Source organism: Nannizzia gypsea, genomic scaffold, assembly GCF_000150975.2.
Source record: "Nannizzia gypsea CBS 118893 supercont1.6 genomic scaffold, whole genome shotgun sequence".
NCBI lineage: Eukaryota > Fungi > Ascomycota > Eurotiomycetes > Onygenales > Arthrodermataceae > Nannizzia > Nannizzia gypsea.
In genome coordinates, this window is record NW_003345196.1 from 771,346 (window position 1) to 789,387 (window position 18,042).

The following is an 18,042-nucleotide window of genomic DNA, read 5'->3' on the forward strand; positions in this document are numbered from 1 at the left end:
TTTTTATGCATGCTTATTCATTTTCAACGCTGCCAACAGTGACTGGCTGCGCCTAGCCAATCAGCGTTGCTGAGTAAGATGGATGGAGAACACTTTAACATCAACTTCTTAGGCAATCAATTCGAGACTGGCCAGCTTGAGGACACGGATTTTGGGCAGGCTGGGATGCATGTCTTGGTGATATGACTAGCTCCATGATAACTCTTCACTCGGCAAGCTAGCCTGCAGAACATATTGCTAGTTTATCTCGAGACAGCGATGCTATCAAAACCAGGTGGAACAGACAACGTATCATCATGGAGTCCTCTCCTCTCACTCAGCAGACACGGCCTGAGACGTTTCAGCCCAAGATAGTGAAGTTATACGAGACTCTACTATTTGTACGCCAACTTTTAACCTTCCAAAAAATACTAGTATTGAGCGTGGTTGTGCTAATGCATTGTTCTAGAACTCAGACTATGCACATCCCACAGAGGGCTTCTGGCGGGAGTTTTTCCTCCTACAGCCAGATCGAGCGTATCTATCAAAAATGATAGGTAGTATTAGTCCTCATGACATTCTACATCTTCAAGTAAGCGGCTGGCATTCTATTCATGCATGGATTCTGGCAGTGCTGACTTATCTAGGCCCAAACACAGCAACTCTTCGCTCGTGCTATCAAAGAAGCAGCCTCTGATAATGCTGCAACAAGTGTTAACGCCTTGGAGGTTAGACTCAATGATACACCTAGCCGCTGGTTGGTTTGATTTCTAACCACTTTTGGCAGATTTTAACTGCTTTCCTAGCCAGTGCATTATCAAAGAAGTATACCAACCCAAGTTCGGACATCATTACAGTCCTCGCAGGCCTCGATGAAGTTGATTATATTTGTTCCGAGTTTGTATCCGTACTGGATTCAATCATACGGAATGGAAGTTCATGTATGCACCCGAATATCTGCATCCGTCAGCTGAAGTGTCTTGCTAACTACGAGACAGTGGATGTTCGGTTAAAAGCAATCGATACGGCGCTGGCAATGGTTGGCGGGGCATATAAAACAGGCGTTATGTCTTACTTTATTCATCGAGACCTCTTTCCATCACTGATGAAGGTTTGTTTATCATTTTGCTCCTTTCCATTCTTTCTCATTGGCAGACTATTCTAACGGATTCCAAGTTCATCCACGATTCTGATACCCACACTCAAGTCTTAAGGCCTTTCTTGTTACTTGGTCTCCTGGCTAATTACAACAAATTTGATTTTCAAAATCCTTATCAGTTACGGCTGAACGATTTCGTAAATGAAACTGCGATACAAAAGGTTGTTAGGGGAGCCGGTGTGGCATGCGCGTCCCTTAGGAACTCATATATCGCAGTTCAAGATGACCTTCCTGAAGGCTGGAACTGGAATACAACTCTGTCGTTTTTCAGCTTTGGTTTCTTCTCACCAGCAGGAAAACCCCAAAACCAGCCTCTTACTGCGGAAGAGATGAAGGAGCGTTTTAAGGCGCTGTGAGTGAACCTTACTGTTTTGTGTGTACGGGCTCCAAAATGCTAATACATTTTTTTTCCCAGCCCATCACCTGAAGCAGCTGTTTTATTAGCCACATATGACTTTGTAAATGCGAACAAACTCTTTGGTCATACCTTAGTGACTACTAGCGCCGAGAAGAGGGCCGAGGAGGCTCCATTTGCAAGCTTCCTCTCATTGACATCATACTTACTGCAGCATGCATACCGTTCAACGCGAGTGGCGCTGTATGCAGAAGCCAACCTCTTCTCGCTTCGGAACCTAGTGGAAGATCCAGTCATCTGTAAACAAATTTGCAGTGACGAGAATAATGCTAGGGTGAGGCTTTGCCGTCAACGATCTCCGCACCTCCCATTAGTGAATGGGGAGAGAGTTCTCGCAACTGTCATATTTGACATTCTAATTGATACCATAAACCATAACCTCCGTCGGAGTCTTGACACGTATCTATACAGGTGAGATCACCATCTAGCATATCCTTACACAACATGATATTAACGTTAACTGCTCAGCCACACGATCATCGTACTTTTCCGCCTTCTCACATACGCATCCTCCAACAAAGTCCGCTTCTCATACCACTGGTCTGAGCTCTGGAGAGCCCTTCTTACGTTCACACGCTTTTTAACTACCTATTCAACGGACCTTATGCACAGTCCACATATCCGAATTCTCACAGCAGACCTAATCGACCTCATAACGTTTTGCATATCCGCTGGAGATACTTTTCTTCCCGACCCGTCATCTTATGACGATCTTTTCTACAAAGTCGTAGAAGCTGACTCCGTTCTAAAGCGTTTCCGTGACGTTTACAAGCATCTCTCCGCCCCATCCTCCCACACCACCAATTCAACTCTCTCAATTAATGCTCTAATCAGCGTTTCAACCCACTTTCACTCTCTATTATTCGTGTCTGACTCAGCGGATACATCTCGCCCTGGTAGCAAGAGTGGTGAATCACCAACGGCTTCCCCTCCTCCAGCCGCAAGGAAGAAAAGGCTTAGCCCAAGAGAAGTCCATCAGATCATCAAGGAAGGCTACTCAACGCTTAGCATTCGAGCAAATGATGATTTGACCAATTGGGAAAAGTGGCGCGATGCAGATTGGAAACCACAGTTAAAGCGGATCACTAGAGCCGCAGTGGAGGACGTCATTACAATAATATCCCAGCCGGAACAGCCACATACCTTAATGGAGACTAAACACAAACCGAGTGGGTAATTGTTGTGCGAACCCATTTGAAAATTAATCTTCGACTTAGAATAAATTTGTAATGCTTATATTTACTACCGAAACGGGACTGCTTTTAAAATGCTATATCAATTCAACTCTGTGCAACATTGTACAACGCCTTGGCCTACTGCGCCACACTGTGCGATGCGACAGGTATATATATGTATGGCAAAGAAGCAGGGATACTTGAAAGCAGAACGTTGATTACTTATTATATTGGAGTCTTTAACAAAAGTAATAAAGGAACTCACTTCGCTTGATAGAAAAGAAAACTTTGGCCAGCTCACACAAACCTAAAGAAGGCCTAGAACAGACAGAACAAGGCCTGTCATAAAACAAACAATCAGAAAACAAAAAGGCATTGAAGCGCGGATGGTAATCTATTATACGCCAAGTCTAGTCGGATTTCTCAAGCTTGTCCATTTCAAATAGGCGAGCCGTTGCAGTGCCAGGAACATCCTGGCTGTTTACGCCCTTCGCCTTGTCAATGTATTCTTTGCTAGGCGCATCATATTTGGCAGAGAAATAACGATCGGAATGTTTGCTAAGCCACATAGAGAACTTTGATAATTCCTCTCGCAGTCTCTGCGTAGCTTGCTGACTTAGCCCTGTTTGCGCAATAAGCTCAGGTAGGGATGCTAAATTGCAAATATCGCTGTTAGCGAATATACCAGATTAAGATAATTATGACGTTATGATGAGGATGGTATACCGAACAGACGAGCAAGGTGCTCAGCACCGTACACCTCACAAGGCCCTTTATCAATGTATCCTTCTGCTGCAGATTCCCATTTATTGCTTATCATCTGGTACTGTTGCCTCTCAAACTGGTAGAGTAGAATCTTGGAGAGGGACTTTTCAAAGTACTCCCTAATTCCAGCCACTACCTCTTCGAGCACATCGATATCCGAAGGACTGGCCCGTTTGGGCTTTTCTTCTTCAAAGTAATGGTCGAGTATGGTGGAAACTGGTCCTTTGGCTGGAAGTGGGACAAGCTGGTTATTTTTGGTAACATATTCCCAGTCATCCACAAGGAGTGCTTTGAGGTTATCTGGTATCACGATGCGAATAGATGGGCGTGCATTAAACTCGTCCTCCTATTTGGAACAATTAATGTCAAGGAAATATGTTAAAGAGTACAAATACCGTAAAACACCCATACCTTTTCGATCTCCGTATCTCTTCCTCGCTTGGTTCCCCTGGCTGGGATAGATGATTGCCTGTCATCACTCCCAATGTTGGAACCCGGATCAGAAGCCGCTGCAGCCTTCTTCTTTTTAGATTTCTTGCGCGAGGCGGCCTCTGCCTCACGTCTCAGCGTGGCGGCGAGCTCTTTGTTGTCCTCTGTGGCTTTTCGAAGTCGATCTTGGAAAACCCAGTCATCCCACCTATGTGTAAGGAAAATCGTCAGCTATTACTCATTGCCCATCGGCCTCTAGGATGATATCATCAGACATAGACTAGAGAGCATGATATCACAGCCTAACAAGACAAAATAAACATTTGAACATTCGCCCCTGCTATCGCATCTATTGAACGAACTCTATGATATCGACGAGTGGTAGCGAGAATAAGGTAACATACGTATGCTTCCAGCCCTTGTAATGGACTCGATATTCGTAAGGACTCTTTCGATCTTCTGGATCACTTAGCCGCAGTGCTATTATCTTGGCTTCATAAAGGATATCATGGTGAAAACATAGCACAGTTTCGTCCTTATGATATATGGGGTGATTGAGAGGCATGTCTGCGAATGATTCAATGTAAGTCACGCAGTAAATCACTTCAACGTGCGAGAATGCTACAACGCTATGTCTGGGCCGAGCCTTTTGAGGAGCCGGCCTGATATTCAGGCTGAGATAAAAACCAGCCAAGCGCACAAGCCGGGTTCGAATCCAGACAGTCCGAGAGACTAAACGAGCTGGACTGAGTACAAAAGATGAGTTCCAACTCTGTTAAAATGAAGTTTGATTTAAATTGAGGAACAGATAGCAGCTCTGTTACCACAGCAGTCTGCCTTTGAGTGCAGATAAATGTGCTGAAAACAAGTTAGCTTCCGTGCCAAACAGATAGGAGCAAAGGATAAGTACGGGGTATACCTATAGCAAAAGCACTTGACTATGGTTCCTTGAAGAAATATGTATATATCTGCTGCCTCCGGGGGGTGTTTGGTATCACCGCTTCCGCCCCTTTCACGATGTTGCGAACAGACGAGATAAAGTGAAAATTACATAATGTGTTAAGCCTTCGAAATAATACCGTATTTATGCCATTTTCTATGCATAAAATTTGTTCTACGATGTAAATAGTCACGTGGTCATCGCGACGCGCTCGACCAAGGTTTGTAACTTCGCAAGTTTGATATGAAAATATTGTTGATATTAGAGAAAAGTACCATGGGCTAGTTCAATAATATCAACGCTGGTAGAGGAAACAAAGACAGGCTCTCGTTTAGATACAGATAAGTCTAGACATATTATCAGAAGTCTTGGTAATCCCCATTTCTTGGGGAGAAAGAGCAATATCAGCCACGATAATCCATACATTTAATCCATACGATGGCACCGTCTGAGGAGTCCATTCTCACAAACTTCTTGCTATCTCTTTCTCCTTTACCAACAGTTATATCCCTTGAACAATTCACAAAACTGTTTCCCAGGCGGCTGCAGTCTCATCCACAGATTAGGACGTTGTATCGTGATTTACAATACCTCCGTGCTCAGGATATCGATCTGGTCCAGGAAAACATTCGGAAAGAGATCAAAAACGGAGAGAAGCAGAAAGAAGAGCTAAAGAATGCCCAGCTAAATTCAGGGGTGACGAATATGACCCATGGTGATAAAACGGAGGCTGATATGGATATCCAGCTATTTGGCCACAATGATGGCCTGGTAACCAGACCGGAAGATCGCCATACGCTAAACACTCTTTTGATTGATATGGAACGGGCCTGCAGTGCTATAGAATCCAATATCCAGTCGCTTGATACCGAAACGTCAGATCTCGCTAGTCAAATTGCAACCACCGTAGGGGAACTGAGTGATCTCCGGTATGGAAAATTGAACGCAATAGCGGCCGGGAATACTCTAAGGGACGATGTTATCCTGGGCTTGAAAAATCTGGAAGACAAATGCAGTAAGGCTATGCCACGCTGATAAAGATATGAATGCTGTTGCTGTAGGCAGTCATGGGGACGAGCTCATTCAACTGAATCAGAGCTTTCCAAAATCCAAGTCGCGGATGAATGATTTGCCAATCAATCTAACGGCGTTGGCGATGCTTATATCGGTCGCGTCGTCGTCGCCCTTCGCCTTCACTTTTCCAACTTCATCAAACTCGTACTGTATCACTGGCTTCCGTTGCTTCCAATTCACAGTCGCATTCGCTAGGACTCTCGGCAGAGGTGGGAATCTCGAGTATCCAGATCGGCATCTGTCATCTCCTTCATGTTTGAACTCTTCGCGGGAAGGCCAATACGCGTTCTGGCGGCCACTACCCGGATCGGACAAGGGCCCCCAAATTGTTTCGGTTGCCAGGACCAGACCAAGCCGGTCCCTTAGCCTCTTGCCTCTGAACAGCTTATCCGTCTTCATGGTTATCTTGTTGAGCTTTTTCTGTTTCATAGCAAGAGACTGAGCTATCTTGCGCTTATCCTCCTCTTTTTTCAGTAGCTTAAGCGCGAGCCATTCTTTGAACGTTGCTGGCACAAATGGAGATTTCGGCGCGACATATGACATACTATCACGGGCCCTTGCCCAGGCCTCATACTCTCTGGTTTCCTCTGAAACCCAGGTTTTCGAGGTAGTATGGGACATTTCTAGTGATATAGATAAGTACTATTGTCCAGTTGTTGCCCTTTCCACTAAGCTGAAATGCTAGGGTTGGTTAATATAGGGCAGATGGCCTAGGACAAGGGGTTGTTTCTATAATAACTATCAATTCCATTCTATCCTTAGAGCTTGTACCAGATTTCTACTTATATAAAAGGCTTACCTCTTCCCTTAACGCGTTATCTTCTCTTATTTGTTGCTGTTACTTCTTCACATCAACACAAATATCAGGCTCCTAGCTAGATTTTCACAGGCTTAGGTGCCTAGGTAGTTATAGCTAGCTTAGCTAATTGTGCTGGTGTAGCTATCAAGGGGACTTTGTTAAATTGGTGGAGCTACCAAAACAAGCTGAATATACATATTGTTGCTAAGGAATTTACATTTGCTTCACTCTTTTAGGAATTTCCCGGGTCAGTAAGTTAGCTGTTGAGGAACTGTGAAGGTTAAGGGGTTTGCTTAGTTACCTACTAAGGAAACTATATCTAAGCTGCCTTCATTCTCTGGTTTCTTCTCTTCCTAACCTTGTCAATGATTTTCATTACATATTTACCACTGGCGATGTTTATATTACCTCTTATCTTAGACTGTGTTTTTTATTATTATTATAGAAAGTAATATGTAATATATCATCTAAAAGCATAAAAACATCTGAATACTCTTTGGTGCAATTCCGCCTTGTATAACACAATATAGATTTGATATAGATCTACCTAGGTAGGTACCCAACATATAGAGCTTCGGGAAGGATCACATGACCGTGTGTAAATTTCGACCTTCCGCCAGGGACAAAAACAAACGACTTCCGCCGCAGGATCAACTCTTGGGTAAATACGAACTCCAGCAAGAAGCAGCTAGTTATTTACCATCTTATAGGCGATATGCCCACAGTTCCACTCCATGTATCTCTGCCTAGAGGCAGTAATGGGTGCTTTTCGGAAGCAGTTACCAACGCCCTACCCCAACTGCTCCAAACACCCTCCGGTTTAGCCATACTAGAGCTCCAAGGAACCATAAATCTCCCAGAAAACGATGATCGCGCGGTGCAAGATATTATACCCGATGCCTCGCAGCATACACGCAATGTTGAGACACCGATTGGCCGGATCATATTTGCGGACTATGACCCATCTGCTGACCCATCGGACAGAGGCTGGATGAAGCGCGTGTATCTGACTGTTGGGCAACATCAACGGCTGACAGGCGAAGTTAAGAAACTACCCAAGCCTATAGCGGTCATTCAAAGGCGAAAAGTAACATCCCCCGATGCTATGAATTCAGAATCTGTGGCGAAGGATGGATTTATCCCACCCTCCCCGGATCAGCTAGAGATCGTGGAGATAATTAAATACAAGATAATGTTTTCCTCGCGCCCTGAGCCTATCACCAACGAAGGGTTTTAAATTCCAGCGGTTTGGCACTGTTACTGTTCCTTGGAGTACAGCGCGAAAAATTGCTCTCGGTGTCGCACCTGGAAGATTTGCACAAAAGGCCTACCGGGTTTACCTACATACAACAGCAAATGGAGCTGTCGTCGCTTTATTCAACACTCTTAATTGACTCACACTCTCCGCTCTTCAAACTCCGGCATGCCGTACGACGAGTCGAGCCCTCCCCGTTACTACGCTTCGTGCTCCGTACACAATTTTTTTGCTGCCCTTGCGGCAGCCAATATTGGAACGGACATTATCCAAGAACCCCGCCTGAGTTGGTGGTCGTCGCGTTTGAACTTTCTAGAAGCAGGGTCGCACAAATCAGTGGAATCTCAAGTTCAGCCACAGATGTTATGCTTGATTTCGTGACAAGATAGCCAATGACTAGTGAAAATCAGCCGAAACTGAATCTGGCGATGGCTGGCCACGAAAGCGAATCGGTTCCCTTCGCTCGGACATTTATGCTACACAACAACTCAGCTATAAGACCATGGGCTTCCTTCTGTGACGTATAAACAACCATGCCCCAAATGTTAGTTACGCCTAGCACGAAAAGAAAATAAGAAACTCAAAAGATTCTGGGTCTTTTTCATGTGCTTTTTCGAGGTATGACAGAATCGTGGAACATATAGCCCCCTGTCCTAGCCAGCAATCCCTGTCCTAGCCACATCAATGTACTGATGGTCTTAGTGTGCGTGTTAGCTCGAACACAGTCCTTGACACCAACTAAAATACGGATCTATTCAGCCGATGGTATTATTGATGTTCAAATGAAAAAAAAAATGGATCATCAACGCTAAGGATAGGCTTGGCACTTGTTTATATGTAAGGAGGTGGCAACATATATCTTGCCATCAAAGACCTCCGTTATACCTTATATAGTTGTTCACACAACACACCTGAACTAACTAGCACCAACCCTTCATCCTTCACTTTCAATTTTCAGTCTTCTTTACCAAACATTAGCAAAAGACACAAAACTTCATTGCCATGACGTTCATTCCCCCTCAAGAAGATATTGTCCCTAGCCAGCTAGGCCCAGAGTACCAGGGTTTCGACCATATTCTTTGGTATGTTGGCAACGCCAAACAGGCCGCGTCTTATTATATCACTCGTTGGGGCTTCAGATCAATTGCCTACAAGGGGCCAGAAAACGGCTCAAATCACATTGCTGGCCATGTCATTAAGAACGGAGACGTGATCTTTGTCTTCATTTCACCAATTATTTCCTTTCCTTGCGACAAGCTGGATCACAAAACAACCTCGGAAGAAAAACAGCAAATACAGGAAATACAGAATCACCTTTTGAAGCATGGGGATGGAGTCAAGGATATTGCATTCCGAGTCAACTCAGATGTCAAGCCTATCTTTGACAAGGCAGTTGCTGCAGGTGGTCAGGCTGTGCGTCAGCCAGCTATTATCAAGGATGAAGAGAATGGTGTGATCCAAACCTGTACAATTGGATCATATGGAGATACAACCCACACCCTCATTAATCGCCATGATTACAAGGGTTGCTTCATGCCTGGATTCCACCCAGCCGACGAGAATGATCCAATTGAACGATACCTTCCACAGGTTGACTTCGTAAATATTGATCACTGTGTTGGAAACCAGCCCTGGGATGGACTTGATCCTACTGTTAGCTTGTAAGTACTGCCTACTCAGCTTGTTGATCTGCCGTGGCTACTGGTCGGTAGCTGACCCAGAGCGAACTAGCTATGAAAAATGCCTTGATTTTCACCGCTACTGGAGTGTGGATGACAAAACCATGTGTTCTGAGTACTCTGCCATGCGCTCAGTCGTAATAGCTTCGCCAAACGAAGTCATAAAAATGCCTCTTAACGAGCCTGCTGAAGGCTTGAAAAAGTCTCAGATTGAAGAGTACGTTTGTCTTCTTCTATGCATCTGTTGAGTATAATGCTTACAATTCCTCTTTCTAGGTTTGTTGACTATTATAACGGAGCTGGTGTGCAGCATATCGCATTTCTAACAAACGATATCCTCAAGGCAATCGCGACTCTTCGCGAGAGGGGAGTCAAGTTCATCTCCGTCCCCAACGGATACTACGATACCATGCGCGACCGTCTAGCACAGGCTGGGATATCGCTTAACGAAGATATCGAAGCCCTAAGAGAACAGAATATCCTAATCGATTTTGACGATCGCGGGTATCTCCTTCAAATATTCGCCAAACATGTTGCCGACAGACCCACAGTCTTTATCGAAGTCATCCAACGAAACAATTTTGACGGATTCGGAGCTGGTAATTTCAAGGCTCTCTTTGAGGCTTTCGAGCGGGAACAAGCTTTACGAGGCAACCTTTGATCAGGCATCAGGCAACCATTATCTTCTTCGGCTGGATGCCGATAATCACACACACCCCTCTTCTTCAACCTTCTACAATTAATTAGCTCTTTTAATGTCACCTTATGGAGTATGAATTTGTTCACAGAACGGAATGCCTATTTCTTCGGGATGTCGGGCCTTTTGCCTTTCGGGTTATGGATAATTTGGCCCGGTTACGCCAGGAATGACCAAGAAAAAAAAAATAGACAAGGCATACGGCGTTATTTTAGATTCTTGATTAGAAATAGACATGCATATACGGCGATGTTGAAAAGTGTGTTTGATGACTCTTGTGGAGTTTCCGGACCATCCATCCGTGCTGGTACTCGCTTTGGCCCAACCTTCAACAAATAAGAATTTAGATAGAGGAGGGTTGGACAACATTGTGGTGAAGAGACCAGCGTTGCAGTACTCCGGACATACGGAGCAAAGTTGTCTTAATTCCTTGCTGCAGCGCGTCTCCCTGTTAATAGTAATATTGGGGGCCAGGATTCCTTGCAGATGCTTGAGTGTATTATCATTAGGGTAAACCAACCCGAAACTTAGACGTATCTCCATCCGTGTCGTCTCCACCAGCAACAGGCTAAAGCAGGTCAATAGTTGCAGTAACTAGCGGTGGGAGAAGGAGTGTCATGATCTATTTTGTGTAAAGGCAGTAGCTATCATACGGGGTGAGACCAAAGGCATGAAATGAGGTGCCACGGCAGATATTAGACGGGATAATGGTGTCCCCCATTAAGCAAGTCTTCAAAATAAACATGGGAAAATTAGGTCCGGGTGTGGTCGATCCCGATAAGTTAACCTATATAACTCGGGGAACCAGGTTGAGAAAAATGGAGCGGCGGAGTCTATGTCATGCGAGAAAGTGATCAACGGACACGCTAAAAGGGGTAACCCAACCCATATACATACAAAGGTAAAGAGAAAAGATACATTCGAAGTAGATATGCCCCGAGGAAGTCCGGATGATGAGATAGGATATAGTAAACAGAAAACAGGCTGGGCTGCGTTTCCAAAGACGTAATGGAACAATGAATATCTATACTCAGCACCGCCAGCGCTGGGGAAGGGGTGGCGAAGCATCGAAGTATACATGGGGAACTCGATGATGAACAGTTGATCAAGGCTCTCGGTATCAAGGTTGAGCCGAAACCCAGCAGAAGCAAGCAGAGAAGGAGATCAGAGCCTAGTATTATTATTATTGATTCAATGTCTTGCGTAAATCGCCGAGTTTCTGCTGTAGCGCCTCGTGGCTTTGCGATAGCTAGAAGTTTGAAAACCCAAAAGTCAGTCTCGCAGTACTTAACGGCCAGAGGGAGTTTCTTATTTTCTTTTTCTGTTGCTCCTTTCTTTTTCTTTTCCAGAAACCCGCGTGGAAAAAAAGTATAGCGAAACGTACCTCTGCCCATTTCATCTTTGTCTCGACCAAGTCCTTTTCCATCTCTGCCATTTGCTCCTCCATTGACCGGTTCTCATTCTGTACCTCGATATTTCGCTGCATTATACGGTCCATTTCGGTCCGGAGTTTCTCTTCAAGCTCTGCCGGTTGTTTGTCTATCACGGCTTTGAGTTCTACTACCTCGACCTTCATACTTTCATTCATATCTTTGAGTTCTTCGTTCTCAACCTTGACTCGAACAAGCTCGGATGCTATCTGAACATGTTCCTTGTCTGACTTTTCTGCGTGCTCTTCCAGCGAGCGGATGCGGCTGGCCTGAGTAGCGACGGTATGTTTATAGTTCTCTAGCTCATCCGCGAGCTCTTTCTCAGCGCGGGTCTTCTGTTCCCACTCGTCTGTGTAAGCCCTGATCATTTCAGGAGTCAAGGGAATGGCACAGGCATCCTCAACCATGATATCCGCACGGTAGATTTCCTTGTCATTTGCTCCTGAGCTGCCGAAGAACCCGGATTCAAGGATCGAGCTGGGAGTTGGCTGCTGGTCGATGTATACGTCAAAGACTTTTTCTTTGACAAAGTTGGTCAAAGCAGTCATATCATTCATTGCAAGAAGCGTATCTACATTTCGTTGCATGATAGCGACAGCAAATCGCAAGATGGTGCTTTCAAGACCCTCTTCGAATATCAGATCGTATATGCGAAGGACGAGCTGAAGCGGGAAACGATAAGCAAAAAGGGTGAGGAACCATTGCGTCGCGTAGAGCCCTGGGGAAACACCTCGTCGATGCAGGTGGCAAGCGAGGGCTGGCTGTAGATCTTCTAGCAGACGCTCAAACTGATAAAGGTGGAGATGAAGGCCCGGCATGTCCTGGATGAACATGTTTCGCATTCCATACTTGTTCATAAGTTTTACCATAAGGGTAAATGCTTCACCATCATCCATCTAGACAAGGTTAGCATCAGTTATTTTTAGAGCCAGGGGTAAAAGCAGGTCACTCACATTAAACAGGAGTGGCATAGCAATAAAGTTCATCCCCTGAGCATAGCCAACACCTGAATCATATAGAGCATAGGCTTTGCAAATATTGAATAAGCCTTCCTGATTGCGCTGAGACATGAAATATTTTGAATAACTGGTACGGGACCCAAGGTCTCGGCGGATTTGCTTCTCCAACTTTTGCAAGGCAGCTGCATCTTCCTTTGACCGCCTCTTACGCTCAGCTTCTAGAGCAGCCTTTGCCTTAGCTACCGATTCGGAGTCCTTTTCAGAGTTAATTCCAGCAGCAGTTCCATGAATGGAGCTGGTAGCCTGGGTAGAGCTATCAGAGCGTATTGACGAGCGGGAAGAGGAAATGGATTCCCTTTCCTTTGGACTTCCGGCAGAGTTCCCGTTGATAGATACTATGGACGTCGAGCTCAGTGACCGGTTTGGATCCTTGTCTGTACCACGTGCACAAAGTTCCCGGTACACATGCTCTAGCTCGGGGTTCCTACTGTCCGCAAGTACCTGCCATATCACACCACGGATTGTTTGCGGTATACCTCGTTTTATAGCTGCGTTTAATTTCTCCGAGTTTTCCCCGGCCAATGCTTCAGGGCCATTATTCACAACCTGTTGCCAGAGCTCCCAGTCGACCGGCGCTGAGGCATCTGTAGCAGATGCTGAAAATCCAGATACGGTACCGGGTGGCAGTTCTGGGTTGACTGTGGACGGAAGCGGAGACGTTGCTATTGGCGAGGGCAAGGGTACTGAAGCAGCAGCTTCGCCAGCATCTAAGCCTGGGCTACCAATAGATGAGCGAGATCCTTTCCCTTCCCCCGACGCAATACTGGCCTGGTCGTCGGTTCCAACTGGAATGCCTTCATCCTGCAGCCTCAGCAATTTAAATTGATCTTTCAGGCTGTTTCGTATTTGACCACGGGAGTCCAAGCTTCCAGTTTCTCCATCACTCCCATCGTGGTGCCTCCCAAGGTGTTCTGAAGTGCTCATGATTGTAGACACAGAGGCTCCCGTATTCCTCCTAGCTCCATTAGTAGTAGAGGATGGGTTTTTGCTATCTTTTGTATTCCCTCTAGAAAGCCAGGAAAAGGGGCTAGTGAGCTTTCTTGACGAGGGAGTGGTAGCACTTTGGGGAGCCGGAGGGAGAGCTTTTGTCACCGGCGGCGCACCCCAAGGGACAGAGGGAATAGAGGCCGATAGGCCTTGTAGGCGGTTTTGGCTGGGTGGTGAATCTTTAGACGGAAGCATTGGTGGAATATCCGAGTGTTGGTCAGGAGACAGGGGAGGTCCCGTGCCGTTGGTGTTCTCGTCCTCCTTTGCATTCGAAAGATTGACATCGTCGAGGGAGGAAGACGACAGCCGGTGGGTTGTCAATAGCGGTGACTTTGGTCGTCTCTGTTTCCTAGGTGTGTCCTCTCCCAACTGCGAGACGGGTGAGGTTATACTGGAGATCTCTCCATCCTCGTCAACTCCGGGAGATGTTAACGGTAGCGGAGGTAATTCGGTGGCTACGGGAGTAGAAGGGGACTTTGCAGAGCTGTTGGAAGGCCGTCTATCTGTCAAGGATCGAGGGAGCTTGGAGGAATTTGGGTTATCGCTGTCTTGAGCTGTATCTCGGGCGTCTTCAAAGGTGTCCTAATAAACAGTAATGTGTGAGTCCTCCGCGTCCCAGGCTACAGGGGAAATCACAGCGAGTAAGGAAGAGAGAGGGAATGGCCTACCGCTTCATAGTCAGTATTCTCCGGACTTGCAACCATAGTGTATAATTATCGTCATATGGAATCTCCAGACAAGTGTGAGGTTGAATTGCAGCGGAGAATTGCAGTGTCCTTGGGGATCCACGGTCCGACAGTCCGACTTTGAAACTTTTTTTGCTAACCAGGTCGGATAACACGTAATCTTACACTCCGGAGGCTAGGTGGGAGGAAACTCGGGGTCGATATAGGGCAAGGTTGTCGAGACGGGATAGAAAATAAGTAGTTATCAAACGAACAACAGGGTGGTTGGTGGTGTGGTTGTTCTATTTTGACGAAGTTGAATTTGATGATGATGTTTGCCTAAACGGGAAGAGGCTGATGATCTTATCTCTCGAGGTCACGTTTCAACATTTACATCAAAGAGACCTCGCGTCTTTTTGGCTCTCTCTTTGGTCAGCTGTGGGATTATTTCCCTGCGTCTCGCATTGTCAGCGAGGATAAGGGGGGTCTCTGGCTGATTACGCACTCTCGGATACACTGATTGCCTTCTTTTATGATCGATCCCTGGCTCTGGGGCAGATGGACGGGCTGGTTGGATCCTTAGGCCCAGTTGCAACCCCTTGGCTGCATCAAACGTATCTTCAGGCGTGTTTCACCATTCAACTCAATTTATTTCAGTGATGCTTAATGATCCTTGACTGGCTCGCTGGCTGCCGGTGAATTTAGCGAAAGGGCATCCCTCGCACCGGGCACTCGCTTGTGTGGGAAGTGGGTGAAGAGGCGGGAGAAGGCCGTTCACAGGCCGTCTAGGGGCAGCCAAAGGATATGTTACAGATTGATGTCTATGTTGGCTACTCCGTAACTGCTTTGGGGAAGATCTTCTTGCGATGCTGCCGATTTCCACAGATGCCCCATTGACCGGGAAGCCGGGATTGCTGGCACCATGGTCCAGGGATGAAATATTATATACTATATATACCAATTATTTGATATATCAACAAGCCTCCAATGGGGTCCATATTCGTTATCTGGTCAGTAAAGGCCAACGGCACTCTCCACCTAGCTTTACGATGAATACATATACCGAGCAACGAGCCTTTTATGGGCGGATTCACCGGCCCAGGGCAAGCGAGATCTATCTAACAAACTCACTAAGTTACTAAATGGCCGGGATCTCCAGATCTTCACCTCAGGAAGCCTGTCGATGCCCTCGTGAGCAAATTTTGGCTCCTGTTACTGCATAATTGATGCGGTTATTCATGTGGAAGGATGTTGGCCGGGCCGTTTCCTTTTTGTTACACGCTCCTTCAAAAAGCGTATACGGAGTATATCTTCTATCATACGCCGTTGCCTTAAGTTTCATTGGAATCTCCACCAGAACGGCGCAGTGCTGATATACCTACAGGGGTCAACCCCGCCTACAAAGGCCTTTGAAGATGTACCATCATTATTTGCAGACAAGTAACTTTCGAGAGTCACTTTAAAGAGAAAGAGTATAATAAGGGCAAAAAACCATCTATCAAAAGGGATGCATGCACTGCAGTCATATAAGAGCGTTAGATTAAATATCCGTTCAAAGAGAACTTGCATAAGCATTGCAACAGTTCATCTGCCCAGTATTAAATGCAAAGGCAGTCTGGCTACATATTCCTTCACCAAGTCAATCTCAGTGCTTTGATAATAACGCGTCTGGCGTGGCCAACGACTTCTTCAGATCATCCCATCGACCTTTCCTCAATGGATCCAGTCGCATCAACTCGGTAAGCCATATTGAAACCCTTTGTTGCTGCATGTCATCCACTTGGTTGTTAATTTTAGCAACAAGCAGGGTATAGGTGATCAGCGCTTGGTATATCCATTTGCAATCGTTGGTATCCTCCAGTATGTCCTCAATAGCTTCAATTTCTTGCTCGAGATACTGCAGGCGGTCACTGGTAGTCAGGTTCGGTGCCATTGTATGAGGGGCAAGCTCTATATCGCAGACACTCATTAAATATTGATGATAGAACCAGATCGATTGGTCATATGGGTCAATTAATGCACGGTGAATGAGGCCCAGCTCTGTAAAAATCTCTGTCAGGCACTTCGCACTTGACACAAGTGGGATAATAAAAGGGGTGCAAACCATTATCAAGAGTCTTTTTCCTCTTTATATTATCAGCTGCACTTTCATCCAGGACCTTGAGGATCAGTTTTGACCGGTTGTGCCATGCCGAGAAATTCGATAGGTTGGTTCCAATCATTTTCATGGTATACTCTAGTTCATCTTGTGTCATACTCTTCGGAGGCTCTTTAACAGTCGATTCGGATGGTTCGTCAGGTATACTTTCAAGTGCATCAACCACCGCTCGTCGATACCCCCAGCCGTGAAAATTCCGTCCATCTCTATTAAGCATCTTCCCAACTAAGCCAAGCTCGGTTTCCCAAAAATTCCGTGAAACGGCAGGCTCTAGGCGTTCAGTTGCTTGCTGTAGAAGCCATAGCCGATGATTCCAGATCCAATAGCACTTTGGGTTCTTCTGTAGTAGTGGTACGAGGAAACCTAGGTCTTGTTGGATAAGCTTCTGAGTTTGGTCAACAGGCTGCCCCTCATCTTGTGTAGAACGCTCTACAAACATAGACTGCAATATCATGCGTCTGTAATTCCATATGGTATAGTATTCTGCATTTTTAAGAAGTAGTTCCGAAGTCTTGTCAAATGCTTCCTTGGAAAAATCATGCTTCTCTTTCTGTTTACTGGTATCAGCTTTGTTTCTCTCGAAAGAGATAGGAGCTTGGAAATAAGCACCTTTTCGAGAACTAACTTATCAAGTGTGTGGTATTCATCTATAGCTTTGAGTTCAGCTTGCCGCTGTGCCTCTGTTCTCTTGTTTGCTGATGATTGTCGCAGGACTCCATGCTTGAGAAAAGGTTATAATCGTGTACATCTCTGGAAAAAGGAAAACTAGAAGTACTCTACTTACACTCGACATATTTACAGTTGGAAATGTACACGCCGCCAATAAATACCTTTCTGATACCAAAGCGTTATCTGCTTCTTTCTCCTTTCTCCTTTTGGCTTTCTTGATGTCCTCCGAAATTCCACCTGCGCTGGGCGAGGGCATATCACGTGAGAATCATTATTTGTCAGCTATTTTATATCACGTGGTTGAATTAGCGCTTGGTCACAACCAATTAGCGTCGAGCCGTTGGTTTCATTCTTGGTTCAAAATTCATGTCCAGCGCATACCTGAATATCTCAACGCCTTTTGACACTTTATTCACGGAATACTCTGATACCTTTTTGATAGCCAATTGAGCATGCATCACTTCAATGATACCCACTCCTCGACGTCTGCTCGCGGGTTAGCCTACAGAACGATAACGGTCACTTCAACATGTCTGCCTGCATCCAGCAACAATTAAGAATTACGCTGCTACGAGAGCTAAGAGAGCCACGAGAGCTAGAAACTTGGCCTTCCAGCATGACGCCTGAATAGCTCTGTTTTATATCTTGTGATATTGCTGGGCTTCGAATGTGGTGGTGTGAAATACTCTGGTGTAGCGAGCATCATAAGCATTTTGGGGGACCTGAACCCATGGACGCCCTCACAACA

At 45.7% G+C, this 18,042-nt stretch overlaps 8 protein-coding genes across 8 annotated transcripts; 4 read left to right on the forward strand and 4 right to left on the reverse strand.

Moving 5' to 3' along the window:
• Positions 1 to 296: 296 nt before the first annotated feature.
• Positions 297 to 2,730, forward strand: MGYG_06887 (hypothetical protein; the record flags this gene model as incomplete). The annotated part of the gene is made up of 8 exons (XM_003170849.1): positions 297 to 380; positions 449 to 571; positions 627 to 707; positions 767 to 920; positions 978 to 1,090; positions 1,156 to 1,490; positions 1,554 to 1,964; positions 2,022 to 2,730. The coding sequence occupies 8 exons, from the start codon at positions 297 to 299 to the stop codon at positions 2,728 to 2,730; spliced, it is 2,010 nt and encodes a 669-aa protein (XP_003170897.1).
• A 408-nt stretch (positions 2,731 to 3,138) lies between these two features.
• Positions 3,139 to 4,487, reverse strand: MGYG_06888 (hypothetical protein; the record flags this gene model as incomplete). Its single annotated transcript, XM_003170850.1, has 4 exons — positions 3,139 to 3,380; positions 3,455 to 3,839; positions 3,905 to 4,130; positions 4,327 to 4,487. 4 exons carry the CDS (start codon positions 4,485 to 4,487, stop codon positions 3,139 to 3,141), a joined length of 1,014 nt encoding a protein of 337 aa, XP_003170898.1.
• Positions 4,488 to 5,300: 813 nt separating this feature from the next.
• MGYG_06889 (hypothetical protein) lies at positions 5,301 to 5,897 on the forward strand (the record flags this gene model as incomplete). Its single annotated transcript, XM_003170851.1, has 1 exon — positions 5,301 to 5,897. The coding sequence occupies one exon, from the start codon at positions 5,301 to 5,303 to the stop codon at positions 5,895 to 5,897; it is 597 nt and encodes a 198-aa protein (XP_003170899.1).
• A 57-nt stretch (positions 5,898 to 5,954) lies between these two features.
• On the reverse strand, positions 5,955 to 6,557 carry MGYG_06890 (hypothetical protein; the record flags this gene model as incomplete). The annotated part of the gene is made up of 1 exon (XM_003170852.1): positions 5,955 to 6,557. One exon carries the CDS (start codon positions 6,555 to 6,557, stop codon positions 5,955 to 5,957), a length of 603 nt encoding a protein of 200 aa, XP_003170900.1.
• An 893-nt stretch (positions 6,558 to 7,450) lies between these two features.
• On the forward strand, positions 7,451 to 7,972 carry MGYG_06891 (hypothetical protein; the record flags this gene model as incomplete). The annotated part of the gene is made up of 1 exon (XM_003170853.1): positions 7,451 to 7,972. One exon carries the CDS (start codon positions 7,451 to 7,453, stop codon positions 7,970 to 7,972), a length of 522 nt encoding a protein of 173 aa, XP_003170901.1.
• A 1,020-nt stretch (positions 7,973 to 8,992) lies between these two features.
• On the forward strand, positions 8,993 to 10,330 carry MGYG_06892 (4-hydroxyphenylpyruvate dioxygenase; the record flags this gene model as incomplete). Its single annotated transcript, XM_003170854.1, has 3 exons — positions 8,993 to 9,651; positions 9,722 to 9,886; positions 9,946 to 10,330. 3 exons carry the CDS (start codon positions 8,993 to 8,995, stop codon positions 10,328 to 10,330), a joined length of 1,209 nt encoding a protein of 402 aa, XP_003170902.1.
• Positions 10,331 to 11,549: 1,219 nt separating this feature from the next.
• On the reverse strand, positions 11,550 to 14,506 carry MGYG_06893 (GTPase-activating protein GYP5; the record flags this gene model as incomplete). The annotated part of the gene is made up of 4 exons (XM_003170855.1): positions 11,550 to 11,615; positions 11,751 to 12,692; positions 12,750 to 14,384; positions 14,471 to 14,506. 4 exons carry the CDS (start codon positions 14,504 to 14,506, stop codon positions 11,550 to 11,552), a joined length of 2,679 nt encoding a protein of 892 aa, XP_003170903.1.
• Positions 14,507 to 16,112: 1,606 nt separating this feature from the next.
• MGYG_06894 (geranylgeranyl transferase type II alpha subunit) lies at positions 16,113 to 17,418 on the reverse strand (the record flags this gene model as incomplete). Its single annotated transcript, XM_003170856.1, has 4 exons — positions 16,113 to 16,507; positions 16,572 to 17,175; positions 17,235 to 17,345; positions 17,410 to 17,418. The coding sequence occupies 4 exons, from the start codon at positions 17,416 to 17,418 to the stop codon at positions 16,113 to 16,115; spliced, it is 1,119 nt and encodes a 372-aa protein (XP_003170904.1).
• Between the last annotated feature and the right edge of the window lie 624 nt (positions 17,419 to 18,042).